At 32.4% G+C, this 16,041-nt stretch overlaps 2 protein-coding genes across 2 annotated transcripts; both read left to right on the top strand.

The window, feature by feature from the left end:
- The first annotated feature begins 2,125 nt into the window (after window positions 1–2,125).
- On the top strand, window positions 2,126–5,573 carry LOC111897967 (methylthioribose-1-phosphate isomerase). Its single transcript, XM_042902773.2, is given in 8 exon segments — window positions 2,126–3,234; window positions 3,514–3,604; window positions 3,665–3,865; window positions 3,946–4,088; window positions 4,176–4,281; window positions 4,404–4,542; window positions 4,613–4,894; window positions 4,957–5,573. Coding segments are annotated over 8 exon segments (1,065 nt in total). The 5' UTR covers window positions 2,126–3,190; the 3' UTR covers window positions 5,016–5,573.
- Window positions 5,574–5,674: 101 nt separating this feature from the next.
- On the top strand, window positions 5,675–7,577 carry LOC122194482 (callose synthase 4-like). Its single transcript, XM_042902077.2, has 8 exons — window positions 5,675–5,708; window positions 5,800–5,849; window positions 5,962–6,058; window positions 6,146–6,234; window positions 6,371–6,421; window positions 6,502–6,642; window positions 6,832–6,957; window positions 7,035–7,577. The coding sequence occupies exons 1-6, from the start codon at window positions 5,675–5,677 to the stop codon at window positions 6,631–6,633; spliced, it is 453 nt and encodes a 150-aa protein (XP_042758011.1). The 3' UTR covers window positions 6,634–6,642; window positions 6,832–6,957; window positions 7,035–7,577.
- The last annotated feature ends 8,464 nt before the right edge of the window (window positions 7,578–16,041 follow it).

The following is a 16,041-nucleotide window of genomic DNA, read 5'->3' as shown; positions in this document are numbered from 1 at the left end:
TATTATCGACTCTTGTATTTAATTGGGAAATTATTATTTTATGAAAATAATATTTTCTATAGAGAAAACAACTAGTAAATCATAAGGTATGAAATTATATGTTGTGTATATCCTTTTGGATCTATTTAAGTCCTATTATATAAAGTTAATTATATATAAAATGGATGCACATTCTAGTAATTAAGATGGAGTAAGTCACACACAACAATCCCATCTCATTCTTAATTTATGTGGATTTCAAAGGAGAGCGGGAGCTTGAGTTTTGTCTTTACCTCTTTCATCTCATGCTTGTCACAAGATGTCATGTTTTCATTAAATATTAGTATGGTATATGCTACATATGTGTATGTATATAAAGAGAAGTACTGTTAGTTGTTTGACTAATCAATCTTCTTCTTTTTCTCTCAAAGCAAAGGTTATTAGGTTTTTCTCACTTCTTCTCTCTTGCATTGTGTAGTTTAGAGTTCAAGGCTTTATAAGTTGCTTCTCCTTAAGAGTAATTTGATATTGGTTCTTAATGGCTTAAGAAAACATATTTGATGGCAAACACATGCGTGGTGGATACTTCTAAAGAAGCTCTACTTTGAGTTCTTTGTCATCTTCATCAACTTTCAACCTCCCGAGAGGAATCAAAGTCTTCAAAGGTCGTAATTCTTTTCCCTTTTGTGATTGTTTTAATATTTTATTTGATTGCAAGATGATCATCGCTGGGTATAAATAGCTTTATAATTATTCATTTTAAAATTATTATGTTTTTGAAACTATTTTTGAATATAAACCCAACACCCTAACAACAATATTTTTGAAAATTTTCTTATATAAACTCACTAAAATAGTAAGATCAATAACTCTTTCATTTTCTTTTTAGAATTTGGAAACATAAAAAATTATGTTATATTTATAAAAACTAATATTAAAAAAATATATTTTTATAAAATCTTCATTATAAAGAGTGCCCTTTAATTTTTTGATTTTTGGAGTAAATTTTTATTTTTTGGGTTTTATAAATAATAATAAAAAAAATCAAATTTTCATTACTATATTAATTTTGTAGATAATTAAAATTTAAGAACTTTAATTTTTTTCAAAAAGAAAAAAAAAATATGATTGAAAAACAAAATGAAAAAAAAAACAATCAAAACAAAATGCAAAAAATGTGACTACCGACAAGTGTCACATTAAAGTCTAACCATATAATCTCATAAATAAATGACAATGTTTTGCACTCACGGTACTCATTATTTTTTATACCTTATCTACTGTTCAAACAACTATCTATTTTAAAATATATAATTTTTAATATTTCAGTAAATTGAAAGGTATAATGATATAATAATACATTAAATTAAAATGTATAATGATATAATAATAAATTAAATATTTATGTACGAAAACACAAAACCAAAAGGCTTATAGTCCAACGATATTCGGTGTTTTCCTCTTTTATTGAGGTTAAAGGTTCAAGTTTCGTTATATATATTGGTGAATTTAATGTGTAGTTTAGAAGTAGGTTATATTTGTCGTTTAAAAAAAACACACACAAAAATGCATTAATATTTTTTATAATAAAACTTCGTGTAGTAAACCAAATTTTCCAAAACACCGTTACATTGTTATAGGGGTTTCTACCATTGAAACTTATATGACATTGGAAATATGAACTATTCATTTTTAAAAGTCTAAATTCTAATTGATTACCTATTATCTTTAGGATTTTCTTTTTATTTGTTTATCAGTATGTTAAAACTTTTATTCTAATAAATTCTAATAAATGGAGATTTTTTATCACATATCATACTTTCATTCAATTTGTCAAATGTTATTTTGTTGTTATTTTGAATTAATTTGTTTTATACATGTCATTTTATGGGTTTTTCTATTTTAATAAATTCCACATAATACTATAATGTAATAATTATAATAAATATAGTAATAAATGAATATCAATTAATGGACTTACCTTCTTATTTCAAAATTCTCAAATTAAAGCTCATTAGTTTATTTTGTTTATTTATATAAATTCAAAAGATAAAAAAAATCAATTTTAATAATTCATTATTTTTCTTATTTTCTTATAAATCTAAAGTTCTTAAATATTTAGATATTTATATTTTATTTTTTTAATTAACTCATATAATACATGAATCTTACACTTAGTTTAGACATTTATATTATCCCTGATGTTCTACCTCTCCTAATAGGAAGACGTAAGGCTAATTTCCCGGAAGCGTTGTACAAAAATAAAGCCCATATATCCCTTTCTCACCATGGTTGAAAACTTGAAAGTCGATAAATGGAATATTGGGCTGATCTTTCTTTTTCTTAAATTTTTGTGTCCAGAGAGTAGTTACACACGATTGGAAATGACAAATTATTCTTACATTATAGATACTAGATATTTGAACCAAAGTTAATCATCATATACCCGAATTTATTAACCAGGAACCGGCCATCAAATATATATATCACTACTGGAAAAAGGTTAATACAATACACCATAATATAATACGGATATAATAAAACCCGTACTAGAAAGGGATGTATGTTTCTAATTAAAGGCGTATTATATATACACTTAAATCAGGGGAGACTTGTCTACAGTAGCTCTTCCATTCACCTTCCGCCATCTGCTGATTCTTCGACCCTTCCGAGTGTCTCCCACCGCGGTCGACTTCCAATCAAAGACGACCGTTTTTCCCCATCACCATCTATCTTCCAAATTACTAGATTAACCTCACCATCTTTATTCTTTACAGTTTAGAGCCAAAACCCTGTCACCACCACCGCCCTATACGTTGCTGCTCTCCGATTATAGGATATCTTGCCAACTGCGAAGCCTCCACAAACGCAACCCCGACTCCATTATCGTCTACTTCTTCCCAACACCCATTCTTTGGTTAAGCCCTAAATACATTCCACCGCTTATTGCTTCGTCTTCCTCCTTAATCAAATTGAGAGCCGCTAGTGTCGTAGAAAGACAATCCTACACCGCCTGTGTCATCAAACTCAGAGCCGCTGGTGTCGTAGAAAGAGAATCCACCACCTCCAGGTCGCCACCTTTAAAGGCTTCCGGTTCGTCTTCGTCGCCAATTCAGAATCGTGTTCTTAGGTCACTCGAAAAGCACTCATGGTCGATGAAATCAAAATGTGAAATCATGTTCTTAAGTCACTGGAAAAGCACTCATGCTCGATGAAATCATCAATTACGTTCAGTCACTACAAGGTCAAGTTGAGGTAAGTCGATAATTTCAAATTCTTGTAGATAAATCCACCGATTACCATCTAGATGATTGTAGTTCTTCTTATAGATATTTGAGAACATTTTTTTCACCTTTCTACTCCGAATATCATTCGCCTTAAGCTGCCTCCGACTCCGTCGATCACCTCACTCACGACTCACGTCCCTCCAGCAAGTTTCGTCTTCGTCTACATGTGTTCCGCGACTCAATCCAACTTATTTGTATCCAACCTTTAATTTCGTTAAGATTGGTTTACTTTTTTGCTGAATTGCAGTTGCTTCCAATTTCCATCAATGGCATCTCAAGCCGACTCATCTATGCAAGCCATCTGTTATCACCGTGGCTCACTTCAGCTACTTGATCAGGTCCCCTTTCTCCTTCATATTCACTTCATTTCATTTAATTGTAACTGTTGTTTTGAGCAGAGAAAACTTCCTCTTGATACAATCTATTTGGAGATTCGAGATGCTGCTGAAGTGTAGTGTTTCCTCAGAACTTTTTCTTGATTTGTTCTATTGTTTCACAGTCGTCCAACAGCTGTGAATCTTTCAGATGTTGCAACTAAACTTAAAAAGATTGTAACAAACTCTGTTGCAACTGCTACAGATGCTAACCAAGTGTTCCTTGTAATTCCTCTCTCTCTCCTTGTAATTCATATCATGTATTCATGTTTGATTTAGTTACTTTCTGTTCTTTGCTTTTTCAGGCTTACATTGAAGCTGCTGAAGTAATGCTGGAAGATGATGTTGCCTCCAATAAAGCAATCAGGTCATATGGATCTTCTTTCATTCAAATTTAACAAAAGGAATCTAAGAAATTTTCTGTTTTGACACATTATAATACTGGTAGGCTAGTCATCTCCCTCTTTACATGACAAACTCTAGATCTTGAGCTACATGTTCTTATGATTTGTACTTTATTGTTTCATTTCAATAGTCTTGCAACATTTGGATTTGGAACAGCTCTTGGAGTAATCCGTGCACTACATGTTGATGAAGTACTAGAAAGAGCTTATTGTACAGAAACCCGTCCATTTAACCAAGTAAACAATCTTCATTATTACATGGAAATATGGAATAGTTCTTTAGTTGTGTGTGCACCCTAGGTGTTCGATGAAATGTCTGACTCGATCAATACTGTTTTTGTTCATTTGTGAAAGTGTAGGGATCAAGATTGACAGCTTATGAATTAGTTCATGACAAAATACCCGCGACTCTTATAGCAAATTCTGCAGCTGCTGCTTTAATGAAAACTAGATCTATCCATTATGTCATTGTTGGAGCTTATCGTGTTACTGCTAATGGTATGTTATTACTATTTTATCCGCAAATCTTTTGTTACTTTTAATCTAAAAAAATTAAATTTGATTTTAGGTGACACTGCGAACAAGATTGGAACATATAGCCTAGCGTTATCTGCTAAACATCATGGTGTTCAATTTTACGTTGCGGCCCCCTTGACTTCAGTTGACTTGTCATTATCTTCCGGGAATGAAATTGTTATAGAAGAAAGATTGCCAAAGGAGTTACTTAACACATGTGGTGGTATGGGAGAACAAGTTGCAACTTCTGAGATTTGTATTTGGAATCCAGCTTTTGATGTTACACCAACTAATTTAATATCTGGTATCATAACTGAAAAGGTATTCTTCAATCTTCAATACAAAAGGCATTAATTTATGTTATGGGTATATTATATATATGATTATATTCTAATGGATGTGGGAATGATTTTTTTGACATTAAAGGTTTTGTACACAAGAGTATGAGCAACTAATGTCTAAGGATACGCTAGGGTTTTTAGATTACTATTGTTATGAGTTTGCAATGTATTGAATAAATCATAGAAAGCTCTAAATAATAGGCTTCTCTGTTAGAGGTGTGTGACAACATTTTTCCATTAAAAACTATAAATTTGGTCAAAATAAAAGATAGTTAGGATGTGCTTTTTGTTGGTAGTAGTGAATGGATCATGGATGGGTGAGTTCTTTATACGTATATAGGGTAGTTTTAAATTAGTTTGTAAGAATAGGGATTTTTAAGAAATTAGGTCCAATGAACACAAAATTAGTTTTTAAAATGTTAGGGTTTAATGTTGTTTGTTTTACCTTCAATGAAATCAGGTTTTTGTTCTTCCCTAGGATCATGATTTTGGTGAAGTGACCGAATTTCAGCAAAGCTTTCTTAGTTCAATTTGCTATGAATTTTATGGATATACTCTCTATGTCCGATAAGTAAATAAGGAACATGTTTCTAAACATTATTTCATTACTTCTATTCAGACAAGTTCATTTACGTGTTACATGCTTCTTGTTTCATTCTGAATTTTGTGAATTTTTACAGCCAAACCTCTATTTTGGAAGAGGCATACATGAGGACATATTTTCTCATTTCAAATAAGGATATAAAGTTTATTTATGATTTGATAATGTGAAAATGCATGTTAGCAGCTATGAGTTCTTTCCAGACAGTAATATCTAAAAACTTATATACATACTTTGCTTAATTTTGATTTTTATTAGATTAAGATCTGATTACGTATTTATTTGAACATTTTGTAGTAACCTATAATATTGGCATTGTTATTTCTATCTGGGATCCAATTGTCATGGTGAGTGTTCTTTAAAATAATTACTTTTTTTGCCTTTATGAGGCCAGTTAAACATGTGTAACGTAATTTTATGTACTCTTTTGAGTTTCATTTGAATTACATCTATTTGTAGTTACTTGTGAGAGAAGATGCTTTGGCTGAGTTTAAAACAAACTTGTTGCAACAGAACTTGAAAATAATTCAATCTCTTCTTCTTTTACAATTACCAGGTATGATAATTGTATATATTTTATATTATTTTATAACAATAAAAAATTTCAAAACCATGTTTCTTATTGTTTTATTGCATAAAAAAGGTGTTCAAGAGAAGTTAAAGAAACAAATTAAAGAAGTGGAACTTGCACAATCGAAAGAGGTGTCATTACACTGGCCTGGCATGGCAGAGGTGTGTGTTATAACAATACAAAAAATCATCTTTTTTCTTTATATCTTTTTAAATCTTCTATTTAAGTTCTCTTAACATATAGTAATATAATATACGTTACTAACTTTTTTTTTTCTTTTTACATTTTGGTTCTAAGAGTGTTAAAGTTATTGGTGGAATCTATGTGGCCTTCAGCCACTTGGGTGAGGTTAGTACGCATATATCTTTAGTTTACCAAATTTTAAAATAGAAATATGACATCATCATTATGTGTTGTTTAATCCTTAGATAAGGACACTTGGCATGCTACATTCGAGATTTAAATGGGTTACTTCAGCTTTTTGTGAACACCTTGTGCCAATGCAAAAAGAGGAGCCTAAAAGATATCATGGAGATTATCACACAAGATGTTATGAATGATGATCACAAGTAAGTCTTATTTTGGATTGACCTTTCAATATTTGTTGTCTTTTTGTGTCCTTTTCTAGGATACTTGAAAGAGCTCACGCTCATCATCCTTATAATGGAAGGAAAATGTATTTTTTGCCCTCTAGCGCACACACACATATGATTTTGTTCTTATTATTCCCTTTTCTAATTTTCTATATGTGCCCCTAGGTGGTGAGGCTTTGCTTGCTTTTGACTGTCAAGGAATCTGCCATTAATGTGCCTAGAAATTTCAAGTATCACCTTATATATGAGAATGTCAAATCCTCCAACTGTCGGTAACATGGTCTCATATAGGTTAGTAATTTTCCAACTATTCACTTATTTCATTCATCATTGTCCTTAAGATTAGATTTTGTTGGTTGTGTAAACAGGAACTTCAGTGTTTTGACTCCATATGTTCTCTATTCATAAGAAGGAAAATGAAGATGAAATTTCAATTATATTTTAGCTCCAGAAGATAGAAGATATATCCAGGTGTCTGTTGATATTACTTTTGACTGTTGTCCCTTTATTTAGAATCAAAGAACGTGAAGTTTGTAACTGGATGTTGAATAGGGCTGGAATGCAATTAAGAATGGCCACTAGGAAGGAGTCTGGGTTTGGTATCTTGACATCTAGTACGGTTGTATGAGTAATCTAGTATGGTTGTATGAGGAGATCGTATGGTGTATTAGATGGGTGTGTGTTTGAGAGGATTCATATCAAGTACGGTTGTTTATGGATGTATTAGATGTGTATATATGCCGTATTAGATGATTGTATGTGATGGCTGTAAAAAGTAGATAGGATACATATAGTACGGCTAAATAGCCGTACTCTATTAGGCATGTAATCTAATACACCCCTCTACTAATACGCCCTCTATGTACGTACTATATTCATAATTTCAACCGTACTCTATTAACCTTTTTCTAGTAGTGTATATATATATATATATATATATATATATATATATATATATATATATATATATATATATATATATATATATATATATATATATATTCTTTGTTCTACATGTTTTTCATATACAAAGTACTATAACACAAATTGCAAGTTTTAATTGTGAATTGATCTGTTTGGATCAAATTTCAAACGGATTTTCTTGACGAGGCTTCCACCTCACATTTAATGTGGTGCAGGTACCTTCCATGTTCTTCATTCCATTCTAAATTCATCCTACAGGTGAATGTGCACCCTTCCATGGTCTTGATTCGATCTGCTTTAATACTCAAAGAGTTCAAAAGGGAGTCACAAGGGTTGTCTTCTCCAAATTTATGGGGTTGTAACCCTAAAGTATTGCCACCTTTGTCAATTGTGTCAAACTTCGTTGTTAGTTCAGTCCTTTGTTGATCATTTTGATGACAAATTTTGTACAGATCATCAATATGGTGTAGAGAACAAGGGCTTCAATTTTTACTTATGAATTTTATAGAAATCTCAGTTGCATGCAGCCTCCTATTCTATACCAACCCACCGGCTCCGACCCTATGCCTCTCAAAGTGATGGGTATTGATTCTTGAATTTCCAACTGTCCTGCAATGATTTATAAGTTCTTTAGAATCTTTTTTTGGAAGTTTATTTTTTTTTGTAGAACATGCCAAGGAATTAGGATTAAGAAAGGTTATTTTGGAGTTTAGTTTACTATTTTTTTTAATTGAGTGACATAAAGACAGATGGTGCTGAACAATTTTTGATGAAATAAAGAACTCTACTTGCTTTTTTGCATATGGTTCTTCGTGGATGATGGTAAAAAGGTATCTAAATCAACAAATTCATCTAAATAACTAGTTGTTTGTCATCTAATAATCATTAAATTTAGTTTCAAAGATTTAGTTATAGCTTTATACTATTTTGGATAAACGGTGGCTTTCTATTTGCAAATCGTAAGGACCAAGATAGCTTGTCACTTTGTAACATGGTCACAAATAAGTGAGATGATTAATATGTATTAAATTTTTTGATTAAAATGTTCTTTGTAGTGGACTTTTATCGACACGTTCTATGGTATTCCAGGCAACTTGCAATGAAGCACAAAGTTTGGTTTGGTTTTAAAAATATTAAATTAATACAATATTTTTTTCAAGTTCAAGTCCTTCAGCATGTACAAGTTAAATGATTTGTACTGTAGGTTGAAGTTGTTTCTTCAGCGAATGACTGTCTAAAACCAGTTTGTTCTTTTCTAAAGTAAGTGATAATTCATTTATTTTTAGAGTTAAAAATTTTGTCCAATTTCATAAATTTCATTTTAGATAAATGGTTAAATAGTAATGTCCAAGATAATATTTTCCTCAAACATTACAGATTCTAGCACTTTGTGCTATAAGTAGACAAATATTTCAAAATTCAATGCCGTAATAGTAAAAAAAAATAAGAGCAACATTATTTTTTGTTATAGTAATTCACCCTTACACACATCACATAATAACAAAGAGTCAAACAATTTATAGACTTCGTCAATCTACCAATTACAAAAAAAAAAAACCCATCTTATAGTACTGTACTTTTCCAAACAATTAACAAATTATAGCATCATACTTTTCTGGATAAAGGAAAAGGTAATAATTGCTACATTGGACTTAAAAATGAAAGAAAATGGTATATTTCAAAAAATTCCATAATGCATTAATGAATTAAATTTCATAATTGATAATTGACATGCAAAAAACAGGACCCTATACACAAAACACACACACACACACAAAAATAGAAAAAATATGTTGGGATCAAATTTTATGAAAGTAGAATGCTATTTTATGCATATTTTATAAAGTTTCTTATCCATTTTCTCCATAGTTATTATCCTTTGCAACTTCTTTTTTGTTTTCATTACAGGTTTGGTATAGGTCGTTTTTGTATATGCAATTGTTGTTGATGTAATAATCTGATGAGATATAGTAGATTGAATACTCATATGGATCATGTCTCTTTCATGGAAGCACTGATATAAAGGTGTTATTAAATTCAGAAGGAAGATCATCAACATCAAAATTTCAAATAAAGGGCAATTTAGTCTTTTTTTAGTCGATATAAACATCGGCAATGTTAAACTTGATTTTATGTTTGTCAGAATCTTGACATCATATATTTTGATGAAGTTGACTTCATGTCAACTTTTGATTTTTTTTTTTTTTTTTTGTAAATACAAAAAACTTAGTTGTTATTTCTTTAGGGAAAATGACACATACGACCTATGAACTTTCTAGGGTTTACCCTTTTAGTCACTAAACTTTTTTAGTGGCTTTATGAGGGAACACAATTTATTTTTTCTGGTCAATTACGTCATTATGTCAATTGTGAAGGGGTCAGCCGGTCATATTCCTGCCACATGTGTTACTTAAACCCCTTGCCTTGTTGATTGTGTATGCCATGTCATTTACTAATAGTTTTACTTAAATGAGATCTTTTCCCGTCTACTGTTCACCATTCACCAATCCAACTCGTTCAATAAACCCTTACTTTCATTCTGTCTCCTCAAACCTCAAACATGGATCGCGTATCCATCCAAGTCGATGTGTATTTCCAAGGAATCCTTGCAAAATACCCCATACGCTACACCGGGGGGATTACTCAGAGGTTGTCGGACATCAATTTCGCAGGCATGGACAAGAACGGGTGTTATGAATTTATCGAAAGGTTCACCGGAGAAAAGTGTGTGAAGCTCTATTACTGCCAACCAGATATTCATTTTCCGAAAGGTCTGGCCTTAATTTCGAATGAGTTGGATTATGCCAATTTTATACCAATATCGTATGAATGTGGTGTTATAATTCCTATGTATGTAGACCATTTTGGTAATAATAACATGTAAGAATGGTTGGAAGAACACAAAGAAGAGGTTATTGATAGTATAGTGGAAGAAGTTCTTGATGGTGTATGACTAATTAAAGAAATTGAGATAGGCCATTTGGATGAGGATGAGGATGACCATGGAGCTGAGGATGTGGATGCTGATGAAGATGAGGATAACCATAGCATCCCTCATTTTATCAAAAAGGATAATGGCCCTGATCTCGACATGGGTGAGAATTCAGCTTTGGGTGGCCCTTTGGAAGAAGCCATGGATGACGATGAAGATGTTTATCCTCAGTTGCCAAATATTTTCAATGAAAAGCTGCACTGGAAGGAGCAGGAACCTGTGTTAGGTATGAGGTTTGAGAGTCCTAAGCAATTGAAACACATGCTTTGTAACTATCCTGTTGCAAATGGATATCAATTATGTTTTGTGAAAAATGATAGTAGAAGGTTGCTAGCCAAATGTTGTGATGGAAAATGTACATTTAGGTATTGGGGTTCATGGATGAATGATGTATGATAAGTATTTCCAAATTTAGTCTCTTATTAGTGACCATAAATGTTTAGAGAATTTCAAATTCGGATTAATTGTTACATATAGATGGATAGGTACCCACTTTACCCAACAATTTTTCAACAAGCAGAAGATGAGTGTGAGATTACTAAGAGAGGAGGTGAAAACCACTTTCGGCATTGCTGTAAGTATGAGTCAGTGTAGGAGAGCCAAGAAGTATGCATTGAGTCTTGTTGAAGGGACGGTTGAAGAAAATTATGCTAGAATATGGTCTTACAGTGAGGAGATTAACGATCAAATCTTGGATCCACTGTTAAAATTTTTATGGATACAGTGTCTGATCGTAAGAATTACTTCAACAAGATTTACATATGCTTTGATGTAGTCAAAGAGGGGTGTGGAGGGTGTAGAAAGATCATTAACTTGGATGGTTGTTTCCTGAAAAGTTTTTGCTAAGGTGAGTTGCTTTGTGCTGTTGGTAGGGATACTAACAATGGAATATTCCTAATTGCTTGGGCAGTTGTATGTGTGGAAAACAAGGAGAATTGGAAATGGTTCATTGAAAATCTTGTAGAAGATTTGCAGTGTTGGAATGAAGGAAGTGGTTTGGTTTTAATTTCTAATCAACACAAGGTATGTTTGTAAAATATTTAACATAGTATAATAAATATTTACATTTCTAACTTCACCTATTACTGGTACATATGCTTGGTTTGGTTGAGGCAGTCAAAGAAGTATTCTCAGCAGCAGAACATAGGCAGTGTGCTAGGCATATATATATGCTAATTTTAGAAAGAGGTTTAGTGGAGCCAAGTTTGAAAATTTGTTTTGGAGAGCAAGCAAGGCAAAAACTGAAGCGCATTTTAACATAACCATGAAAGATATTGAAAAGTTGAATCCTAAAGCCGTTAAGCATCTTATGGATAGAGATCTAAAGACTTGGTCTCTAGACTTTTTAAGAGTTCACCATTCATCATGTGAATCTGTGGAGAATGGCTTTTCAGGGAACTTTAATAGTGTCATTTTGGATGCTAGGAAGAAACTGTTGGATAAGGTGTCTAAGTCCATAACTTATTTGGTACATACTTGACCCGACCCGGCATGGCCCATTTGGGTTGCACTTCACCCAAATGATTTATGGATAATTTTATGAAAATTGTATACTTACGATTTATTAATATATTATAAGTTATAATATATTAATATGAAGTCATGTTATTTAATTAGTTTTAGTCTTAAATTAATTATGAATTAATTTAGAGATTAAAAGGAAGACTAATTAAATTGTGGGCTATTGTTTTATATGGTGTGGGCTAATACTCATTAGTTAATGGGCTAGGCTTATATGGAAGTCCATGGATGATCCATGGAGCTTTTAACCCATGGATCCTTGGAAAAGGAAAGGTCATGGGTTATTAGGGTTTCACCCTAATCATGTACACTATATAAGCATGCTTATGTTGCATGAAATAGCCACTAGTGTCACTAGTGTGTGGCCGATTTTATAGTGTGTATACACTCTCTCAAAGTTTTCCAAGAGTTTGTGGTGATTTGTGATTCCATTTGAGGCATTCACACTATTGGTGCTTGGCCCTCAAACTCCTTAAGAATCAAACTCATCAAAAAGGTATGTAATCTCATCTAATTCTTTTATGTTTAAAAGTACCCCATGCCATGTTAGATAGGTTATGAACCTTGGAAAATTATTATTTTGCATGTATTTAGACAAACATAGATCCAAGGTTTATTAGGGTTGCATGCACACTTAGGAAGTGTTAGATTGCTCAAAACCCAACAGTGGTATCAGAGCCTAGGCTTGCTTGTTTGATACTTGATGCAAAATAGTGAAAAAAGTTGAAATTTTTTGCTGTCTGCATGATGGACTCGCCGAGTCCATGGGGGGACTCGCCGAGTCCAAGGCAAAATTCATCATACTCACCGAGTAGGTTCGTGCACTCGGCGAGTAGAAGGTTCAGAATGCAGATTTTCGACTTTTGCTACTGGAAATGGACTAGAAACTTTACCCTAAACTGTTTTGATGTTTTAAAACTTATTTTAGCTGGTGTAATGGTTGTTCTAATCCATTTACAATAGCATATATCAAAATTTCATGCTTTGTATGTGTTCATATAATTCTTGAAACTTTGATAATCATGTTCATGTTCTTATGAATTTAGAAGATGATAGGAATTATTTGCTAATTGTTTAGGATTAATTCTTGATCATTTATGTGTTTTAATGGAGTCCATAATTTGTCCTCAAGTTATGGATATCCAAAGGTCACTTTTCTTTAACACACATTAAAAACACATAAGTTACATAAAATGAAGAGTCTTCATTTTATGAACCTTTAATTCATAAGTTATGAAATGAAAAGTTTTGAAGAGTTACAAAACTTGCCCTCAAGTTTTGGAATTTGGAAAAGTTTCACACACTTTAATAAACTTTAATTCCACATCCTAGAGTTTTAAAAGTTAAAATTCAACACTTACACTATTTATAACATTAATGGTTAATTATTATATATATATATATATATATATATATATATATATATATATATATATGTATAAGAACAAGTCGTTTTACCGTTAGTAGGCCTCATTCACGAAGCCGGTCTATAAGGTGGGTATAAGGTTGTTGCCTATAAAATGGCAACTTAATGGGTGTCCACTCTCACCCACCGCTTGCTTGACTGGTGGAGGGTCGTTAGCCGAACGGGTAGGACAATGACTTTAAATTCTAATTAAAAGTATAATGATTATTATAAAGTAACTAAATATTTTTATTTAATTCCCAATCTTAGTTACTTTAGGAAAAATGTGAATTTGGTGCTAGCCCATGGAATTCACACTTTGTACCTTACCAAGTCGTTGGTGGAGCGTGTGTGGTTAACCGACACACTAACTTGGACTAGTAAGGGTCACGAAGGGTGACTTAATGTTTGTCATAGATCAACAGAGCGTGTGTGGTTAACCAACACATTGATTAGGTGATAATATTAAGGGTACCAAGTGAACTGGTATGGTTATTCACACCTTGTTTTATGATCCTCGGCATCCTAGTCACAAAATTTGAGAGGGCACACTCGAGATTGAAACATGTCATTGAAAAGTTCAATGAATCTCAAAAGATCTAGGAATTTCAAATCCAATTAAAACCTAATAAATTATTTCGTTTTTCATGGTGGAAATTGGTGAATCGTCATTCGCCTACCTTCAAATATTTTATAGCTTGGATTACGACATCCCTCTTCCAAATTATAAAATATTGTGTTGGGTCCTAGCCTTAATATTTCATATTGGGTGTTATATTAAGGACTTTGAATCAACTAACTTGATTTTCTCCCATTATAGATTTCTGGTTCAGACAACTATGATCTTCCCAAATCTCTTAAAGATGGTGTCCCTCAATATCATACTTCACTTCCTCCACCTCCTCCAATTATTCTCCCTCACCCACAAGTTCTTGAAAAGTTTAAAGTCACTCAATCCCTATTGGCAAGCATAGTCTATGTGTGCTCACATCTTGGAGATAAAGTCACATATTGACAAGCCGGGAGAGTTGGGTGTCAAAGTCTCGTGAAAGTTGGATGTTCAATCACTTTCTTAGTAACATAGTGAGTCTCTTTGGGACTACTATGAGACAGACTATGACATGACCCTTAATGATGTTATCTATTTGCTTGGTGTTGTGGAATCAGCAATGATTTGGAACACCAGTAAAGCAAATTTGATTAAAAGAACAACTTCCCAAGTCTTAAATGGACATTGACAATGGTAGCATTGGATATCTAGAAAAAGATTTCTCTTACCAATGGAAAGGGATCGACTATAGTCAACTCGGTTGACCAAATGGTAAAGAGAAAGACTAAGTCTGAGATAGTCTCATGTGCCATTACCAAAGGGTTTATGTGTTTTATTGCCAAAGGAAGGGGCACTGGTTGCGAAGCTGACCTATTCACCTGAAAGGTCATAAGGTTGATCAAGTCAAGAGGTTTGACTCTACTTCGGGTAAAGTCCACTAACTAACTCTATTAAGTTTCTATTTGGAGATTCTTATTACATAATGTGAATGGGTCACATGTTGATGTTTTAAGAATCAAAGAAAAGATAGGAAGCTTAAAGTAAGTATATGTTGATTCTGATTGCGAAGGTGGGTTTCGATCGCATGGTTCGGTAATCAGAATTTTGAGTTATTGCTTAAGAGTTATAATATATTGCTTATGAATAGATAACAACAAGGTTTTCATGTGGATTGTAAGGATAAGTTTTTCCGCAAAGTTTTAAAATAAAAGAAAAAAAAGAGGTTTTAATTTTATTTATTTTAAAAATATCCTTACAATGGCATCTGTGGAAAATTGTTGCTTATATGTTTCCAGTAATAGCAATATTGGAAAGTGGATTTGATTCTTTCATTTGTGGTAGTGTCTGAATTTACCAAATGAAGAAAGTTTTTCATCACCCAAGTTTCATTTGGACAGAAACTTGGAATCATACAAGTTGTATTGTATGATGAATGAGAATTTTCATCTTTGAAAATTAAGACTAATTCTTTGATCACATGTATATGTGATTCTATTGAAGGACTAAGGAATTAGGTACACTGGGTGTGCGCTGGTCAAGGTCCACCACAAAGATTGATTTGTCATGATTTACTAAAGATTAGTAAATATGATTATTTATAAGGTTAAGTATAATTCTGTAACATTGGAAAGGTTACAATGTATGACAAAACAAATGAGAAGAATCAAATTAGTCAGAAAGATAAAAGTTTCTCAAATCTGAAAGGATGGGAGAGTACTTTAGTATCATATTTCATGATCATCTTAATGATTATGAAACCATATCACAAATTCATACTCTAAGGACGTCTTAGTGCATTGTTATGGCTAAGAAGAGAGATCATGAATTGTTGGATTGGTTAAAATCAAGAAGATGAGTCATACTTCGTTCCAAAACAATTCTTAGAGTCATACTCCAAGATTGTAACTTTGAGTGACATAAAGGAAGATTTATTAACACTAGTCAAATGTAAGAGTAAAATGTTTTCTACTCTTGTACATTTGA

This window comes from Lactuca sativa, chromosome 5 (assembly GCF_002870075.4).
Source record: "Lactuca sativa cultivar Salinas chromosome 5, Lsat_Salinas_v11, whole genome shotgun sequence".
Taxonomy (NCBI): Eukaryota; Viridiplantae; Streptophyta; class Magnoliopsida; order Asterales; family Asteraceae; genus Lactuca; species Lactuca sativa.
Note: the sequence above shows the minus strand (reverse complement) of the source record. Positions and strands in the feature narration are given on the sequence as shown.